The sequence below is a fragment of the Panthera onca genome, chromosome X (genome assembly GCF_046562875.1).
Source record: "Panthera onca isolate mPanOnc1 chromosome X, mPanOnc1 haplotype 2, whole genome shotgun sequence".
NCBI lineage: Eukaryota > Metazoa > Chordata > Mammalia > Carnivora > Felidae > Panthera > Panthera onca.
This window is the reverse complement of record NC_138357.1, coordinates 48,353,680-48,374,685: the sequence shown is the minus strand read 5'-3', so window position 1 is coordinate 48,374,685 and position 21,006 is coordinate 48,353,680. Positions and strand designations below refer to the sequence as shown.

Sequence of the window (21,006 nt, the reverse complement as noted above, 5' to 3'; positions counted from 1 at the left end):
ATGACAGATGAATTTAAAAAAAAATGGCCCTCATCATTCAGCTAACAAAGGCCAAGGAGGGAAATTCTCACCACAGCAGGGGCCTCATTTCCTCTCTCCATAGGTGATACTCACATTTCCTTGGCGCACACCTTGCACCTCCAGGTACCATTGCTTTCCTGGATTCTACAGTCCCGACACACCAGATGATTACAGCCCCGACAAGTGTTGGTCTTGGGAGTGAAACGGCCAAGGCTTTCCTGGCACCGAGCACAGGTCCGATCACTATAGTGCTGGCTTCCCCTCTTGGCCCCTTTCCTTTTTATCTCCAGTAACTCATTCTTCAGTCGCCTGCCAAGACCCCAAACAGAAGCACAAGCACATTTGCCATCTGCACAGGTTGGATGGAGAGATGTTGAGGGGCAGAGACAGTAAGACTATTTGGTTCTGTGAAAGCAACAACTTCAGAGCCCCACCTGACCCGGTGAGGAATTGTAAACCTCACACATGTTCCTCTGAAAGTCACATGGGAGGTGTAAGGAGAGGTTCAGACAAAACTGGTCAAAGGTCTGGGAACTCATGCTTTTTTCTGGAACTCTTACCTAATCCTTTTCTCATCTGCTTTCCGGAGCTCCTCATCTCGTTGTAGAACACTGAGGATCAAATCCCTCTCCACCTCAGACAAAAAAGAAAGGTCAAGTATCTCTGACATGATTTATTCTATTTTTTCTTCTACTCTTCTTTCTTCAAAGCAATCAGACCAGCAGAGTTACCAGAGTTGCCTGAAATAAGATAAGAACTAATTTCACACAGATAATTTACTCCAGAGTAGACCACAGCCCTAGGGCCTTTTAATAGGCTACTTTCCCCTCAAGTCAGGATAAAACCACAACGTTGAAGTGTAGCTGACCTATTTACTATTCCTACTTCCACCTGAATCCTGCCCTGAAAATGAAGAGGCTTTGATTTTTGAAGAAAAAGGGTTGAGTCTTTCAGCATAAGCCACTTAGTCTGGAATAAGCACAGAACACCTGAGTCAAACTCCCCCTCTACCAAGTGGATCCTCAATCATCCAATTTTCAATACTTTAAATGTTCTCACATCCCAAGTGTATTAATCCAAATAATCAGACAGATGGTCTCTGTAGTAGAGGAGAAAACCACATGGGGACTCCTGCCAGTTGAAGCCATTTCTCCTTTCCTGACCAGCTTCCATGTTCTCAGGACTCAGCTTCATGCTACACTACAAAACTTCCATAAGCTATTCTATCTCCCAAAGTTCTTATTGCTGTCACTACCTCAAGAATGTCTTCGCACATTTGTTAAGCACCCACTCTGACAGGCATTGTGCAAAGTGCTAGGTATATAGAGATGAGTTAGACACAATTCCTGTCCTTAAGAAGTCCACAGACTAGTAGGGGAGACAGATACACATAAAAACAGCACAATGTACTAAGTGCTATGAGAGGGATAATAAATTCAATGCTATGGGAAACTAAAGAAGAAAATAACTAATTCTATCTTGCATAGAGAGAGAAGAGAAAGATTTGTATACATGGTAGGTTTTACAGAGAGGTGTATTTTTCATTATAAAACAGTAAATTTTTGTTGGTGGGGGGAAATGGTAGCAAAGATGGGGGGGCTAAATTTTATAACTCTCACTCTTAAAAATTAAGAATTTTTAAATTTATTACACAGACAATAGAAATCCATCAAACATCTTTATTGTTGCTTTGTTTTTGATGTTGAGAAATCACGTGATCAAATTCATCTTGCAAAGATCACTCTAGCTATAGTATGAAAGACTGATTCAAAGGACAAATTGAAGTTCAATTTGGAAGTACATAACACATTGTAAAATATGTACATTCCTTAGCCAAGCAATATCACTTCTAAGAATGTACCTGATGGAAATACCCATATAGATGTGCATACAAGGGTATATACACAAGAATGTTACTGCAATATTTGTAAGAGCAAAACAAAATAGTTCTTTAAACAAAATAATACTTCCATATAACCACATATTATGCAACCATTTAAAAAATGTGGTAGATCTGTATGAAGATGCATCTTGGAGTGGAAAAAAAGGTAGTTGACTGAATGACACCTTTGATAAAGTATTTATCCATACATTTGTATATGTAGAGAAAAAAGGTCTGGAACAAAAACCATGATCATTGGTTTTTCTTGGGGACTACAATCGGGAGGGGCAACATTTAATTTTTGCTTTGTATGGTTATGATTTTTTTACATAAAAGTGTCTTACTTTTAAATACCAAAAAAGAAAATTCAAAAGAGACAGGATTATTGTAATAGTCCAGACAAAAGACAATTTCAGTTTACTAAGTGTGCCTCTAACCAACTTGGCAAGCCATTTTATTTCCGTCACCTTCTGGTTTCTCATGTACAAAAATGACATATCGCAAAAAGTTCTCAAGAAAATGAAATAATGTGTGTTAATTAATCACAATATTTGGAACACATGTTTGGAATACACATACTTGATGAATCTGCTACAGGGCAGGTGTAAACCAGGGCAGCAAGACAAAGAACAGAGAATAAAATTTGCAAAGAAGAACTGACAGAATGGAGTAACTAAGAGGATGAAGAAGGAAGACAAAGTCAAAGATGCCCACCTTGCATGTCTGGGTTTATCAACTGGTAGATTAGTGATAATCTTAACTGTGATAAGAGCTATAAGAGAAGAAACAGGTATGGAAGTAAGGCAAGAAGTTTCATTTTAGTCATAATTGTGTTTGTACTATATACAGGACATCCAGGTAATTAGACCCAGAAAATTGTTGGAGGCACAGGGCTGGTCCTCAGGAAGAGAGACTGTATCTGAAAGTATACACTTGGTAGTCACGGGAGTCAAAGAGCTCAGGGTAGACCCAGTGAGAAAGGAAGTGAGGCCCATATTTACATTCTCTGCTCCCCTTGAAACTAGACCACGAGCCCTTTTTCACTCTTTTGTTTTGTTTTACTAATTACCTACAGGACAATTGAGAGTATAAACAACACAGCACAGTTACAAGGTTCCTGAAACCTCAACAGTTTCTTGACTTGGCTATTTCCTGGTCTTTACTGAACTATAAGATACTAAGCTTCCTTCATAGACCCTTTCTTAGATAATCTTGAGGAAGAATGATTAGTTCTTTTTTTAATGTTTATTTATTTATTTATTTATTTGGAGAGAGAGACAGAGTGTGAGCAGGGGAGGGGCAGAAAGAGAAGGAGATAGGATCTCAAGCAGTCTCTGCATTGTCATCGCAGAGCCTGATGCAGGGCCTGATCCCACTGACCGTGAGATGATGACCTGAGTGGAAACCAAGAGTCAGACACTTAACCAACTGAGATACCCAGGAGCCCCAAGAATTCTTAGTTCTTATACCCATGGAGAATATATACACTCTGTGAGAACAAAGACTTTTTCAATATTCTTCTATGTATCTGGCCCACCACCTAACACAATATTTGGCACATAGTGCTGCATATGCTGCCACTATTGTTGATCATCATCACTATCATCATCCCACCAGTTCCATTTATTGAGAATTTACTATATGCCAGGCAACAAGTACTTTATATATTAACTAATTTAATCCTCACAACAACCCCAAGAATGAAGTACTATTGTTATCCCCATTTTATAGATGAGGACCCAGGAAAGGCTGGGTTAACTTGCCCATTAATAAACAAAAAGCAATTGAAGTTGCTGGGATTCAAGCCCAGGCAATCTGATTCTAGAGCTAGTGCTCTACTGGCCCTGTCCAGGCAGGATCATGGCCAAAACAATTATAAAATATTGAACAGAGCAATTAAAAGCATTGTACAAATGGATTCTCATATGGGTGATTATGAGTGAAGCACTGGCCAAAATATCAGCAGCTCATGGATAAAATAGATATCACCAATTGCCTGGCAGTTAAAGACTATAGATGGCACTACTGGCACATTGGAAATGAGAATGAAGTCAGATTTGTGGAGTGGCAGCAGAGTTCTGTGATGAGATAGGCACATTGGCACAATAATGAGACCAAGTAACATCAAAATCCAGGGAAGTAAGAAAATCCTTGAGGAAATAAAGATAGCACCATAAGAAAATGGAACTGCTAATACTGTATATCTCTTGTTTTTCGCTCTCATGGACTTGAACAACCAGAATTGCCTTCTTCTAAAATCTTAAATTCAGGAATCCCCATTTTCTGACCATAGCACACTCTCACTATACCTATTCTTCAACCTAATTAAGACCACAGTCTCTTGAGCCTATGTCCCATTTTCTCTTGGTCTACTTGATTCCTACTTATTTTCCTTTCCAACCCATTCTGGTCTCCAGATGGCTCAACATTTGAACTACTCTCACCAGTATCTTCCATATGCATATACCTTCATCCCTCTGTTGCATCTGCCCATCAAAATCCCAAACCTGTACCAATAATATAGTCTTGCCTTGTATGCTCCTATACCCAAGTCCTACATAATTCTCAGTCTCCAACCTCAGCTGGACCCTTACTGTCACTCATACGTCTTTTTACTTGCCCTTAGTCCAGTTCCTTTTCCTAGTCTTTTCAGGTTCTATTTTTAAGCCTTCATTGATCTCACACTCCCATTTCCCTTTCTTCCAGTTCCCACCAGACATCTTTATTTCACACTTGTAAAGAATACACCACTCATGATTTCCTCAGCTCCCCACCTCCTCTCCCATTACTTGCCAATCTGACTCCTTTCAGAAAAGTCATATCCCACCCCAACCCCTCTTTGGACCATGGGTTGCTATTTCAAACACTAACCCTGTTGCCAGCCAGTTCACTTGAGATGCAATCTTGCACAATCAGTAGTGTGAAGAAGAAAACAGGATAATAAAAAATTTCTGAGGCAAGGAGAAAAAGGAAAGCATAGGAAAAAAATGAGACAAATAGAAAAAAGAAGATGGTTAAAAACAAACTCCAATATATCAATAAACATAAAAAACATATATGAGCAAAACTCACCCGTTAAAATGCAGAGGTTAACAGATTGTATAAAATTTTTAAAAATCCAGCTATGTGCCATTTTACAAGGGACACATCTAAAACAAAGATGAGGAAAGATTGAAAATAAAAAAAGGTGGAAAAAGATATACCAGGTAAATGCCAATCCAAAGAAAGTTGTGGCAGCTATATTAACACCTATACAATAAAACTTTAAGACAATAAAAGCATTATAATAATAAAGAAAATTAGTACATAGAGTAAATAAACCTGTATGTGCTCATAAAAACACTTCTAAATATATAAAGGAAGATTAAGTACGCTAGAGAGAAATTGAAAAATCAAGCATCAAAATGGGACATCAATATAACCTCTTTGCAGTTATTATCACAAGGAGATAAAAAATTAGTAAATATATAGACAAGTTGAACAACAATATAAGCTTGATTTGGTGGACATATGTAGAAATCTATATCCAATTGGAAAATCACATTCTTCTCAAGTGCATGTGGACCATTTACCTCCCAAAATAATCATGTACTAGGTTATAATACAAGTCTCAGTAAATTTCAGAAAAATCATTCTCCTACAGATCATGCTCTCTGACCTCAAGAAAATTAAATATGAAGTTAAGAACAAAAGATCATTTTTAATCCTAAAACATTTTAGAAATTTAAAGACATTTCTAAATAACTTATAGGTCAAAGAAAAATTATAATTGTACTAAATCTATCATTAATATCTTAAAGAAGAAATCTGCTGCCTGCTTTACCACCACTACCACTCCCATATCATAGAATATATTCTAGAAATTCAAAAAGGAAAATATGGAATAAAAATAATGCTTTCATATGCAAAGTTTTATGGTAAATGATATAACACATTTTGAAAAACATAACTCAGAAAAATAATGGAAGCACAAATGAAACCAGACAGATTTGAAGTTAGGAAATCTGTGACCTTTCATATTCTCCCAACTGATGAATATTAGGGTTTAGTGGAGAAACCAAAGCCCAAAAAACTTATTAAAGCTGTTCACTGAAATTCAGCCACAGATGTGAAGCCAAAAGAGCAAGGATTATCCACTGAGAAAACCATAGCTCAGATAACATGAGTGTCTGAACCCAAGCTCTGATGGACAATTGTTCTATGTTAGTCGTGGGGTGTCAAGACTCAGATTAAATATTTTAATATAGCATCCTTGTGGGACCTCATACACACAAGAAGTTATTTTAGAAAAGATGGTTTGTTTATTCAGAAAATTATGTACAATTTAGTGCTCAAAATTCAAGATAATATTTTAATGCAAACACAAAAGCAAGAAGGAACTGAAAAATCTATGAAAATGAAAGGTTAACATACCTTTCTTGATTATATATCCAAATGGATATATATAATTTATACCCTAAACCTATAGATTAGGAGATAACATTAATTAATAAGTGAACATTAACAGCTAGTTTTCAAGAAGGGTGGGGAGAGATCTCTCAAGTTATTTTAAATTCTGAATACCAGTTATAAAAATGAAAAACTGGGCCAAACTGATAGGAATCATGGAATAATGAATATAGTGGTGTAAGACAGACTTGGGTTCAAATTCTAGCTTTGCTATTTATTAGTTATATGACCTTGTACAAGGGCCCAAAATATAAAAAGATTATCAAAAATATAGAAATCCTTATAAGAATAGTATGTACATTAAAAATCATTGTTGGTGTTCCCCAAATGGAAACTGATGTGAATTGGAAAAAACATCACATAATGTCCCTGGACTGGGCAGCAAATAAACAGATTTTGCTGTGTTTCATTTGTTGGACACCTTGGTACCTCCCCATCTCCTAAATATATAGGGCATGTTCAAACTAGAAACTTCTACCATATATAACCTCCTTGAGGGCAGACACTGTATCTGGACTTCATACTCCAAGGAACATATTTAGCATACTGTCTGATACACAGTATAAGGTCAATAAATGTTTACTGAATGTCTTCACCCAGAAATAAATCTATATTTATATGTTTAAACTTAACTCACAGAAATTGAAGAGCAGTAATAGAGCTGAGACAAAAGTGGATTTGTTTTCCTGAAGTAGTATGGTGTCATGGTTAAGAGCATGGGCTCTGGAGCCAGACTGCCTGAATTTGAATCCCAACTTCACCATTTACTAGTTGTGTGACCCTAGGCAAGTTACTAAACCTCTCAGGGCCTCAATGTTCTCATTTGTAAAATGAAGATAATAACTTTACCTACCTTTTTGGATTTGTTATAAAGATTAAATGAGTTTCTAAAATATGTAAAGTGCTTGAAGTAATGTGAACACAAAGAATGCTAAATGTTAGCTATTTTTATTTTGTCAGGTTTATATGTGTATTCATGCTTTAAGACTTACCTGAATGTCCTTGAAAAAGGACACGTACTTTCTTTTAAAGAATACAGTGAGTTAAAGTGCATCTATACACCATTTAAAGTTTCAAGCATTGTTTTTAAAAGTGAGAAACTATGCTAATAATATTAAAGGTTACAGAAGAATCTCAGAAAAAGTGACCCATGCTCAAGGGCAAAAAGACTGAATTGGTATTAAAGTATTCCTCTAAACCTACAAGTAGTAATTATTGACGGTTTTGCATATAAATCCTATTGGAATATCAATTATGTCCCACTAAAGTGATACAAGAGAATTTTGCTCTTTGGGCCAGGGAAAATGGGCAATTTTGGTAAAATTTATACTTCACTAAACACAAAAAAAGTGAATCAGAGTCTTTCAAAGGATAGAAACTGCTATTGTTAAGCAAATGATACTCGGTTTTACACAGAAACTAGTGATGTGAGAAGATTTACCCTGCTACTGTATACTTTTGAATATAATCAGAACTGATAAGGCTATGACAAGAAATGTGATGGTGTCTACATTTTTGAAAGGTTAATTGAAACTGGGCTACAAATTATACTTGGTAATGAAATTTGTAACTTGAGAAAGTCAGTGGACTTCTAATTCTAGCTAAAACAGAGTAACGAAAGGTGGATTTCCACCTTGCCTAAAATAAGCCACCACCCTAAATGGATAAAATACGTGAAACAGTGGTGGCTTCAGGCAGTGAAGAACTGTGGTCCCTGAAAGAAAATAAACAAATAGGGCAAGACCTCCAGAAAATTAAAAATAGACCTACCCTATGACCCAGCAATAGCACTGCTAGGAATTGACCCAAGGGATACAGGAGTACTGATGCATAGGGGCACTTGTACCCCAATGTTTATAGCAGCACTCTCAACAATAGCCAAATTATGGAAAGAGCCTAAATGTCCATCAACTGAGGAATGGATAAAGAAATTGTGGTTTATATACACAATGGAGTACTACAGGGCAATGAGAAAGAATGAAATATGGCCCTTTGTAGCAACATGGATGGAATGGAGAGTGTTATGCTAAGTGAAATAAGCCATACAGAGAAAGACAGATACCATATGGTTTCACTCTTATGTGGATCCTGAGAAACTTAACAGAAACCCATGCGGGAGGGGAAGGAACAAAGAAAAAAAAAAAAAAAAAGAGGTTAGAGTGGGAGAGAGCCAAAGCATAAGAGACTGTTAAAAACTGAGAACAAACTGAGGGTTGATGGGGGGGTGGTGATGGGTATTGAGGAGGGCACCTTTTGGGATGAGCACTGGGTGTTGTATGGAAACCAATTTGACAATAAATTTCATATATTGAAAAAAAAAAAAGACCTCCGATTTTTTCCAGGTTTATGGTCTTGAGACAATTTCCAGACTATGGTGCAGGGAAGAGGAATATAGGCAGAAACTGGTGAACTGCTTGAGCTGAGGTGACAGAGCTGAGAGTCTGGGAAAACCCACGTGGCAAAATTTCATAGGACAGAGTACTGAGAGAGCCACACACAGACAGATCTTTGGAGAGTTATCAAGGGTCTTCCTGAGTATTCAGCACAGCACTGATCAGTGCATGGCATGCCTGTGAGGAAATTACCTGGGCCAAGGACAGAACCAACTGAAAGGATTCAAACAACAGTGTCTGTCAACCACACAGGGCCAGGAGTAGTGCCTGTTCACCAGCCAAACTGGAAAACTTCATGATTCGCAGGGCATGGGACAAAGTACTCAGAAGGGCCTTGCTTCCATACTGGGAACTAATTAGCCCTATACTGTGTGCTGCTGTGGTCCTGCCTAACATATCTCAACAAAGTAGCCTGAAAGGATCAATCTGTTTCCAAGTAACTCAAGTGCATCCCAGAACACAGTTCAAGCATATTTATAATAATATAAAAAAATGCAGTACCCAGCAAAGTAAAATTCCCAATATCTGGTACCCAATAAAAAACTAACAGGCATGATTTGCAACAACATGGATGAACCTAGAGGGTATCAGGCTAGTAAAACAAGTCAGACAGGGAAAGGTAAATACCATATGATTTCATTTAAATGTGGAATCTAAAAAAAAAAAAAATGAACAAACAACAAATAAAAAAAAAAAAAACAGAAAAAGAATCATAAATACAGAGAACAAACTGGTGGTTGCCAGAGGGGAATGGAGTGGAAGAAGGGGTAAATGGGTGAAGGGGAATGGGAAGCAGAGGCTTCCAGTTATGGAATGAATAAGTCACAAGGATGAAAGGTTCAGCAGAGGCATTTTAATAGTGTTGTATGGTGACAGATGGTACCTATACTTGAGGTGAGCTCAACATAGAATAACATATAGAGTTATCAAATCATTATGGTGTACACCTGAAATTAATATAACATTGTGTGTCAACTATACTTCAATAAAAAAAAAAATTAACGGGCACGCAGAAAAGCAGGAAAATACTGTCCATGATGAGGAGATAAAACAATCAAAAACTGACCAAGAACTGACAGAAAGGCTAGAATTAACAAAAAAATCAGTAAAACAGTCATTATAACTGTATTCCAATTTTAAAAAGTTAAATAAAGATATGGAAGATATTTAAAAATACCAAAATCAAACCTAGAGACAAAAACTACAATGTCTAAGATGAAAAATACCCAAGATGGATTAACATCAAATTACACATTGTAGTAGAAAAGATTAGAGAGCTTGAATACATTGCAACAGAAACTATCCAAATGAAACAGTAAGAAAAAATAATTTTATAAAAAGAGAGCATTAATGAACTGTAGAACAACTTTAAGCTGGCTATGTACATGTAATTGGAGTAACCAAAGGAAATGGGAACACAAAAAATATTTGAAGGAATACTGGCCAAAATTTTTCTAAATTTGATGAACACTATAAACTCACAGATCCAAGAAACTCAATAAACTTTATGCAAAAGAAATATAAAGAAAAACACATGATATGGCACACTGCAGTCAATTTTTTTTAAACCAGAGATAATGAGAATATCTCAAAGCAGCTAGGGCCGGGGGTACATGTTACACACAAAGAAATAAGACAATGATGAAAGGAGATTTATCACTGGAAACAATGAAATGAGAAGACAGTGGAACATCTCTAAAATACTGAAAGTAAAAAACAAAAAACAAAAAACAAAAAACCTGTCCACCTAGAATTCCAAACACAGTGAAATATCACCCAAAAGCATAGGTGAAATAAATACTTTTTTCAAACATGAAAATGTTGAAAGAATTAATTGCCAGTAGACCTGCACTATAAATATTGTTAAAGTCTTTTGGGCAGAAGAAAAATAATCCAGATACAAATGTGGTCCTGCAAAAGGGAATGAAGAACACATGCAATGGCAAACTATGGAGTAAAAATAGTTCTTCTTTTAATGTTTATTTATTTTTTGAGAGACAGAGAGCAAGAGCAGGGGGAGGGGCAGAGAGAGAAGAGAGAGAGAATCCCAAGCAGGCTCCATGCTATCAGCACAGAGCTCAACTCGGGCCTCAATTTCACAAACTGTGAGATCATGACATGAGCCAAAATCAAGACTCAAATATTTACCAGCTGAGCCACCCAGGCACCCTAAAAATATTTTTTTCTCATAGATGAATGGGCAAAGAACATACGGTGCGCGCGCGCACGCGCGCACACACACACACACACACACATACACAGGAATATTACTCACCATAAAAAAATGAGATGTTGCCATCTGCAACATGGATGGACCCAGAAAATATTATGCTAAGTGAAATAAGTTAGAGAAAGACAAACACAATATGATTTCACTTACATGTGGAATCTATAAAACAAAACAAATGAGCAAACAAACAAACAAAAAGCAGAAACAGACCCATCAATATATAGAATAAACTGATGGTTTCTAGAGGGGAGAAACATGGGGGTATGGGCAAAATAGGTGAAGAGTAATGGGAGATACAGGCTTCCAGTTATGAAGTAAATAAGTCACAGGAATAAAAGGTATAGCATAGGGAATACAGATAATGGTATTGTAACAGTATTGTATGGTGACAGATGGTAGCTTTGCTTGTGAGCACAGCATAATGTACAAACTTGTCAAATCACCATGTTGCACATCTGAAACTAATGTAACAGTGTGTGTCAGCAACACTTTAATAAAAAATAATTGACTGCCAGACTGCCTGGGTGGCTCAGTTGTTTAAGCATCCTATTCTTGGTTTCAGCTCAGGTCATGATCTTATGGTGTGTGAGATCAAGCCCTGTGTTGGGCTCTATGCTGATAGCATGGAGCCTGGTTGGGATTTTCTCTACCTCTCCCTCTCCCTCTGCCCCTCCACAGCTCATGCTCTTGTTCTGTAAAAGTAAATAAATAAACATAAAAAAATAATTGACTTAAAAAAATTTTTAATGTTTATTTATTTTTGAGAGAGAAAGACACAGAGTGTGAGTGGGGGAGGGACAGAGAGAAAGGGAAACACAGAATCTGAGACAGGCTCCAGGCTCTGGGATGTCAGTGCAGAGCCCAACACAGGGCTCGAACTACTGTGAGATCCATGACCTGAGCCGAAGTCAGAGGCTTAACCGACTGAGTCACCCAGGCGCCCCAATAATTGACTTTTAAAAGTAAAAAAAATATATATAACAATATATTGTGAGGTTCAAAACATATGTAGAACAAAGTTAGAAGATTTACATAACCTGATTTCAAGACTTATCGTAAATCTACAATAATCAAGTGAGAATGGAATTGGCATACAGAAAGATAAACAGAACAACAGAAGAGTTCAGAAATAAAACCTTATGTTTACAGTCACTTGATTTTTGATAAAGGTACAAAAGAATTCAGCAGAGAAATGGTAATCACTTCCACAAATGATGCTGGAAAAACTGGATATCCAAAAGTAAAATTTTTAAAAATGTCAAGATTTCCTAGTTATGACACTTAAAATATGATCCAGAAGTTAGTAAACTAGACTTCAGTAAAATTAAAAACTTCTTCTCTTTGAAAGATGCTAATAAAAAACTAAAATGACAAGCCTTTTACTGGAAGAAAATATTTGTAAATAGTGTATGTGATAAGGACTTGTACCCAGAATATACAAAGAACTCTCAAAACTATAATTTAAAAAAAACCCTACACAACCAACATTTTTAAGTGGACAAAACTTTGAACAAATACATCACCAAAGAAAATATATGAATAGTAAATACACATATGAAAATATGCTCAACATCACTCATCATCAGGCAAATACAAATCAAAACCACCATGAGATACCACCTCACACCTGTCAGAATGGCTAGAATTAACAACTCAGGCAACAACAGCTGTTGGCAAGGATGCAGAGAAAGAGGATCTCTTTTGCATTGTTGGTGGGAATGCAAGCTGGTTCAGCCACTCTGGAAAACAGTATGGAGGTTCCTCAAAAAACTAAAAATAGAACTACCCTACGACCCAGCAATTGCACTAGTAGGCATTTATCCAAGGGATACAGGTGTGCTGTTTCGAAGGGACACATGCACCCCCATGTTTATAGCAGCACTATCAACAATAGCCAAAGGATGGAAAGAGCCCAAACGTCCATCGATGGATGAATGGATAAAGAAGGTGTGGTATATATATACCATGAAGTATTACTCGGCAGTCAGAAAGAATGAAATCTTGCCATTTGCAACTACGTGGATAGAACTGGAGGGTATTATGCTAAGTGAAATTAGTCAGAGACAGACAAAAATCATATGACTTCACTCATATGAGGACTTTAAGAGACAAAACAGATGAACATAAGAGAAGGGAAGCAAAAATAATATAAAAATAGGGAGGGGGACAAAACATAAGAGACTCTTAAATATGGAGAACAAACAGAGGGTTGCTGGAGGGGTTGTGGGAGGGGGGATGGGTTAAATGGGTAAGGGGCACTAAGGAATCTACTTCTGAAATCATTGTTTCACTATATGCTAACTAATTTGGATGTAAATTTTAAAAAAAATTTAAAAAAATTTTAATTGTAAAAAATAAAATAATAAATAAATAAAGCACATTAATGTCAGTTTTCTCACCAAAATGAGAGTAAGGGTTATGACACCATTAATAAATATTAAAATTAACTGTAAAGTGTTCATTTCATCTGTATTTCTATTTTTATAGAAATGAATGTCTTATATAATATTAGTACAGTGGTGAATATATAGTTTATAAGGAAATATACATATATTAGGGGTGATAAAAATTTTTGGTGGTGAGAGAGACTGATCAAAAAAGTTGTGAAATGCTTTGCTTAAAGTAGGGTGAAGGGAAACCATTCTTACAAATTGCCATATGTCATTGTGATCCTGCTTGCATATATTTATGATGTATGTTAATTAGGAAAGAATAAATCATTCTGATGATTGTAAAATACAGTTGCCCTGATGCATGTAGGGCAGCATAATGAATATGGATTTGTGCTGCCATAAAGTATATTCAGAAGTGAACTCTATTAACTAATTGTGAACACAGCAATTACAGTATCTGAGGCAGACCTATCTAAAGCACTGTCAGAATTAATACCTATTATATGTGTGGGTTTTCCAAAACATAAATGAGGCATAGCCCTTAAAAGCCAGCAAAATCTATCCCCTTTTGGAAAAAATTACTATTTGAAAATCTGAAGGTAAAAGAGTGAATTTTAGAGCACAGAAAAGTGAGACCAAAACAGATTATGTGATAAGTCTGCACACTGTACAAAAAAAAAAAAAAAATCCATGAAAGGAAAGCTTCCAGAAATGCAGGGTTTCCCTAAATCCCCTTGTCTGGATCCAGCCACCTATGCACAAAGGCACCAACTGATAACATTTTTTGGTTGGTAACAACTGAGTGAATATGTAACACTGTTACAGTCAATAAAATGTTTACATTGGGATACTGTGTTGGTCATTTTATCAACTGTCCCTTTCTCTCTTTTTTAATTTTCTTATTAAGTTTATTTATTTATTTTGAGAAACAGAGAACAAGCAGGGTAGGGGCAGAGAGAGAAAAAGGAGAGAGAGAATCCCAAGCAGGCTATGCAGGCTAATATGGGGCTTGAACTCAACAAACAGTGAGATCATGACCTGAGCCAAAATCAGGAGTCGGATGCTTAACCGACTGAGCCACCCAGGTGCCCCTCAACTGTCTCTTTCAATTTTAGGGTGATGTCCCTCCAAGAAAACAACTCTAAATATTTTATTAAAATCTGTCTTAGACATCTAATCAAAGCCATGCAAACAAATTTAAGGTAGATTCAAACTATAAAGCTGCTAAATCTGGTTTCTCTTTTTCCAAGTTTTCTTTGGATACAGACCCCTACTCCCATCTCCCTGAGCCCCTTCTGGCCCCTGGGTTAAACAATGTAAATGTATCTGGCCCAAAGATTCTTCTGTGACACCTCCCTCTACTGTCCTGGTAGTTACCTTTGAATGTCTGTGTGGTTTCAGGCCTTTAAAATCCGACTTCTTCCCCTGACCTGCAGCTCTGTATTTTGCACTGTTTACAGAATACACACTAGTTCAGACGGGCAACTACATGTTAAGTGTTGTGCTAACTGGCTAAGGATAAAATAATGCATAGCCCCTGCCCCAAAGCAGTTCACAGTCTATTGAAATAGATACTTAAATAATCATAAAAGAACATGGTGACCAAAGAAATATATTCACAAGGTATTATTGAAAATACCAAGGTTGGACACTAAGTCCAGCTTGGGGAAAGAGAACTAGAAAGAGATACCAACAATAATAGCACATGAACTAGCTATAAATAATGTGTATGTGTTGATTAATCAAGTAGAGAACACAGCATGGAGGCATAAAGCAACACGGTATGGGCAAGCAGTATAGCAATATGGGATAGTAAATTGTAAAGGAGGATGTGAAAGAGATGGGGGGTAGGGTGGGATCATACCATGAGTTTGATATACTGTGCTCAGAAACGTATAATCAACCTTTCACAATGGGAACCATTGAAGGGTTTTACGTAATGCAAAGGCTTGTTAGAACACTGACAGTTGTGCAGAATATGGATTTGAGAAGGCTGTGATATAAATCTAGAGGGCAGATGATGAGAGCACAAAGTAGAAGGCAGTAGTAGTAGAGATAGAAAGGGGCATATTAAAGATATACACTGAGGTAAAACCTTCAGAACCTGTGAATGTTCTGTAACACAGAACAGCCTCTTCTACTAGGACTTGGGGCTCTGATTTGCTAGATTTCTAATTACGAGTAGTACTGCTTAGAATAGTGCCTATAAGCACTGAATCTGGGGGCAGGCTGCCTGTGTTCCAATCAGAGCTTTCCTATTTTTTTTTTTTTTTTTTGTTTTTTTTGCTGTGTGACCTTGGGCAAGTTATTTGACCTGAGTCTCTGTTTCCCCATTTATAAAAACAGTGATTAATAATAGGAGCTCCTGCCTAAGGCTGTGAGGATTCCAGTGTACATTATGAATAAAGGGTAGAACATAGTGCCCAGTCTACAATAAGCAGCCAATTTGGTAGATGTTTAATTATTATTCACCATATGCTTTGAAAAAGATACAAGCATATGGCTGTTTTGACATCTTACTATGAAATTTGAGAAATCTAATCAGCAGTCTTGCCCAGATGGAAAGTCACCATATCTCTCTGCATGGAGGTAGGCTGACAAGCATAAATATTAAGTAAATGTTAGTAATTGGATATGATCAGTTTAAAAGATATTTATTTATACACTGTTCCAGACAGGATTTAAAATGACTTACAAAGATACATAAAACATAACAAAATAGCATAAATTTTAAAAATAGAATCAAAAAGAAGAAAAACAAGAGTGGTGATAATGTAGAAGAGCAGAATCAAGGCTCCAAACCCAAAGGGCAACTTAGGCTTCCCAATGGTCAACTGGGGTCCAGACCCCCACAACCTCACCCACAGAGCACATCCATGCCTCAGACAATGTGTCCAGGCCTTCCTACACTGAGGTCCATTCTTAGAAGTGTTATGGTAGCCAAGTTGTTATTTTCCCCTAACAATGAGAAATTTATAAACTAGTTCTCAAGTTTACAATATTCTGATTTTGGGTTTGCACCATGGTTCTTTTGCCCCTTACAATCCTTTGCAAAACAGGTTCCATAAAAGTGGAGTTTGCATATAGTGAGGCATTGAGCAGTTTTAGATATCTTAAAGATAGCCACCAGCTGATGAAGATGAAGAAAGAGGAAGAGGAGAAGAAAGCCAGTAACACTTCTAGAATGCTTACTATGGACCAAACGCTTTTCTAAGCACTTCATATAAAATGGAGTCATTTAGTCCTCATGATCATACTGTGAGGCAGATACTACACTATTATGTTTACAAATGAGGGTAGGGAGGCACATATTGAGCAAACAACTTGCCCAAGGTCATTTGTCCTATAAGTGACAGTCTGGTTTTGGAACCCAGTCTGGTTCCAGAGTCTGAGCTCTTAACCACTATGTTATACAGTCTCTTCTTTGTCTGATAATATTGCTTATACATGGTAATGTTTGGAAAAGAGACATCTTACCCTAAGTAACTGGAAAAGAGTTTTTTAAAAGTCTTCAGCTAGTAACAGATAAACATTTGAGAGGCCCTCAGTCTGGCTTACTTTCTCAGTCCCCTGACCTCCCATCATCCAGCATTTCCCTTCTAAAGGACAGTAGGAATATATGGGGGAAGTAACTAAAATATAATGTTTCCTTAGTTCTTAGAATCACACACAGGTGGGAATAATTTCCTCCCGATTGAAACCACATGGTTACCTTTCAATGCCACCAAATTCTGGTCATAAGTGGTTTGAAGAAATTCCCACTTAAAATAATACATACTTTTCTAAAGTAAGTCCCAGAGGGAAGCTGTCTTAATACACATATTTCTCCTGCAGAGTGGTTTTTTGGATACATGAAAATATGGTCTTATTTTCATGATTTCACACTTTTTCCTGCTCCTCAGCAACTCCAGATGTCTTAAACCTACCACCAGTTCTGGAAGGCAGATATCCATAAACATGGTACATAGAAGTAAGTATATATAAAAGATCATAAAAATGAGACCATGTGTCCAAATAGCACCCTTGGCAACAGGAGAAATGCATATATAAGTCAAATTGCGTTTTGCTTTCCAGCTTGCAAGACCTACACTTAGAGCTACCTCTCATACGAGCCAGGCAGTCTCATGAGAGCGCCATGAGATTGATGGGGGGCCGGGGAGGATGGCCAGTTCATCCTCTTCTCTGCCAAAGTCCCTTCCTTAACAGCTCAAAAACTTAAAAAGATCAAAAATCCCCAACTAAAAACAACCACGTTTTAAAATCCAGGTCATTTATATGCATAAAACATTATTAAAGTGTGGTGAGAACCAACACATTGTCATTCTTCATTAAGTCTCATGACTGTGTGTAACACCATTATCTTTCTTTAGTCAACAAGCTATTATAAACCATCATCCCTTCAGAGAAGACCCTCTTTTACCAGGGTCACCGATGATGGGGATTTCTAACTGAACTCTAGCTAAGCATCTAATTCTTCCTTGCAGGCCATGTCACCTAAAACTCACCCACGCAGTCCCCTTAGATGAGAAATCATGATGGTTGTGACTAATCCAGCCCATGTTCACACCTAACTGTGATTTCATGCATTTGGTTTCTTTTTTAATTTTAGGGATACTGTGACCTAGCTATGGCCACAGAAACCTTAACCACAATCAAATAACCTGTGGTTAAACTTAACTATACCTGTGGCAGACAATCTTAAGGTTTATTTAAGACCTATAAGACATAAAATAAATGCTAATTTACTTCAAATAAAATATTAATAAATATATACATAAAATATATACACAAAAGAGTAGGTATACATGGAGAATATAAAATAAAGGTAAAATGTGAATGTACTACAAGTCCTCCTTCCCTTCTAAACTGCTTAACCGTAATTACTTTACATATTACATCAAATCCCTGGAACAAGATTACTACATGCATTATCAACATCTGGTCTAAGCTAGAAACAATGCCTGATATTCAAAAATACTAAAGCATAAAAAATTAAAACTGCTAAAATGTTCAAATTATGCACACATATATTTGGTTTATCTTCAGTTCTGACATAGCATATGAAAGTACATTAAAAAGTTTTATGGGGGGAGGTATACATTTTCATAATCCAGTTACTATAACTTACAATAAAGCAAGGCACTCAAAATGTCTAGATGGACTTTCCTCACCCTGTATATGTAAATATTTGACTTTATTATTAGTTCTAAGTAAAACTACACAATCAGTAATCAGCATATCAAGGAGGATGCCCTTTTATAAAAATGAATAATCTCCCCCACTAGATAGTAAGCTGGATGAGAAAAGGGACTTTGTTTTGTTTATCTCAGTATCTTCAGTGCCTAGAGCACTGTCTGGCACATAATATTCATACAATAAATATTTGTTGATTGAATGAGCTGGCATCAAAAATATCAAATATCATATTAAGTCACACCCAAGAGTTTATCATCCAGGACTTTACTTTTCATATCATGAATTCAAACACCCTTCTGCTGCTATGTCAGCTCCTTCCTGTCTTCACTTCCTTTCCTAAATAGCTTGAGTTCTAATGTTTCAATTTCACTCTGTCAATATCCTCAATAACCCATTTTCATTGCAAATATCTGATAAAAATGTAACTCTAGAAGAGCCCAACTGTTGTGCTTTACGCCTGCACTGGAGCTACTGAGATCTACTGGGGAAAAAAAAAACACAATCTGGTAGATCATTATCAATATGAATTCTTTGTCACCAAGCTCACCTCAACACTGCCTGACACTACAACTATGCTTTCCTGTTCACCACAATAACTATTTCAAACCTTCCTCAAGCACTAAAAATCTCCAACCCAAACCTTACCCCACTGCAACCCCTGCTCTAAATAATGACCTTTTCTGGGAATGCAAACTGTTGCAGCCACTCTGGAAAACAGTATGGAGGTCCCTCAAAAAACTAAAAATAGAACTACCCTACAACCCAGCAACTGCACTACTAGGCATTTACCCACGAGATACAGGTGTGCTGTTTCGAAGGGACACACGCACCCCCATGTTTATAGCAGCACTATCAACAATAGCAAAAGTATGGAAAGAGCCCAAATGTCCATCAATGGATGAATCGATAAAGAAGATGTGGTATATATATACAATGGAGTATTACTTGGCAATCAAAAAGAATGAAATCTTGCTATTTACAACTACGTGGATGGAACTAGAGGGTATTATGCTAAGCAAAGTTAGTCAGAGAAAGACAAATATCATATGACTTCACTCATATGAGGACTTTAAGACACAGAACAGATGAACACAAGGGAAGCAAAAATAATATAAAAACGAGGGGGACAAAACAGAAGAGACTCATAAATATGGAGAACAAACTGAGGGTTACTGGAGGGGTTGTGGGAGGGGGCATGGGCTAAATGGGTAAGGGGAATTAAGGAATCTACTCCTGAAATCATTGTTTCACTATATGCTAACTAATTTGGATGTAAATTTTAGAAAATTAAAATTAAAATTAAAAAAAAAAGAATTACCTTTTCTCAGGGCACCTGAGTGGCTCAGTTGGTCGAGCATCTGACTTCAACTCAGGTCATATCTCATGGCTCATGAGTTCAAGCCCCACATTGGGCTCACTGCTGTCAGCCTGTCAGTGCAGAGCCCACTTTGGATCCTGTCCCCCTCTCTCTGCCCCTCCCCTGCTTGTGCTCTCCCAAAAATAAAGAAATATTTTTTAAAAAGAATGACCTTTCCTCTTACATCACAGAAAAAATAAATGCCCTCAGACAATTTCCCGTCACGAAATCTTTAAACCTATTTTCATCTATGTTCACTTTTTGTTCTTCCCAACTGTAATGTTCTTCCTCTTATGTCAGGGTAATCCCCTCCACTTCATTCTGGATCCTCTCTCGTCTGGCATAAAAACTTCACCCTGTAGGGACTTTGTTCCATTAATTATCCCTTTCTTCCAGGGTAGCTGGGTGTCTCATTCTGTTGAGCCCCCAACTCTTGGTTTCAGCTCAGGTCCTGAGGTTCATGAGTTCAAGCCCCACATGGGGCTCCGTGCTGATGGTGCAGAGCCTGCTTGGGATTCTCTCCCCTTTCTCTCTGCCCCTACCCCGCTTGCTCTCTCTCTCGAAAATAAATAAAATTAACTAAAAAAAAGAATCTTGTATAAAAAATTATCCCTTCCTTCCCATCAGCTTTTAAAGATGTCTAAGTCCCTCCTAAATTAAAAAAAAATCCATAAATCTCAACCCTTCCCCTACTACCACTCTCACTGCTCTGCAGAGCCAAATTTCTCTAAGGAATTGTCCATATTCACTACCTCCACCTCCTATCCCCAATCATTTCTTAACCCACCAAAAGAAGCATTCTACCCCACTCACCCCCTGAAATTGCTCTAAGGTCACCAGAAACCTCCATCTAGTGGACAGTAGTCAGCCTTTATCTTCCTAAATTTCTCTGGATCTTTAGCACCACTTACCACTTTTCTGTTAGATTTTTTGTTAATGTTTATTTATTTTTGAGAGAGAGAGAGAGAGAGCAAGCAGGCGAGAGGCAGAGAGAGAGGCAGACACAGAATTTAAAGCAGGCTCCAGGCTCTGAGCTATCAGCACTGACATGAGCTAGAGCCTGACATGAGGCTTGAACCCACAAA

General features: G+C 37.2%; 1 protein-coding gene across 7 annotated transcripts in view; it reads right to left on the bottom strand.

Annotated features, from left to right (window-relative positions):
* SYTL4 (synaptotagmin like 4) overlaps window positions 1-21,006 on the bottom strand; it is a 205,572-nt gene that overhangs the window by 22,613 nt on the left and 161,953 nt on the right. For 4 of the 7 annotated variants that reach the window (XM_081792643.1, XM_081792649.1, XM_081792645.1 and 1 more), the window contains 4 exons: window positions 4,976-5,052; window positions 4,775-4,854; window positions 582-761; window positions 115-330 (listed from right to left, as the gene is read on the bottom strand). In XM_081792643.1, the coding sequence (XP_081648769.1) occupies window positions 115-330; window positions 582-691 (326 nt within the window). In that variant the 5' untranslated portion in view covers window positions 692-761; window positions 4,775-4,854; window positions 4,976-5,052. The remainder of the gene's footprint in view (window positions 1-114; window positions 331-581; window positions 762-4,774; window positions 4,855-4,975; window positions 5,053-21,006) is intronic. The other 3 variants (XM_081792644.1, XM_081792647.1, XM_081792648.1) reach the window with 2 other exon arrangements.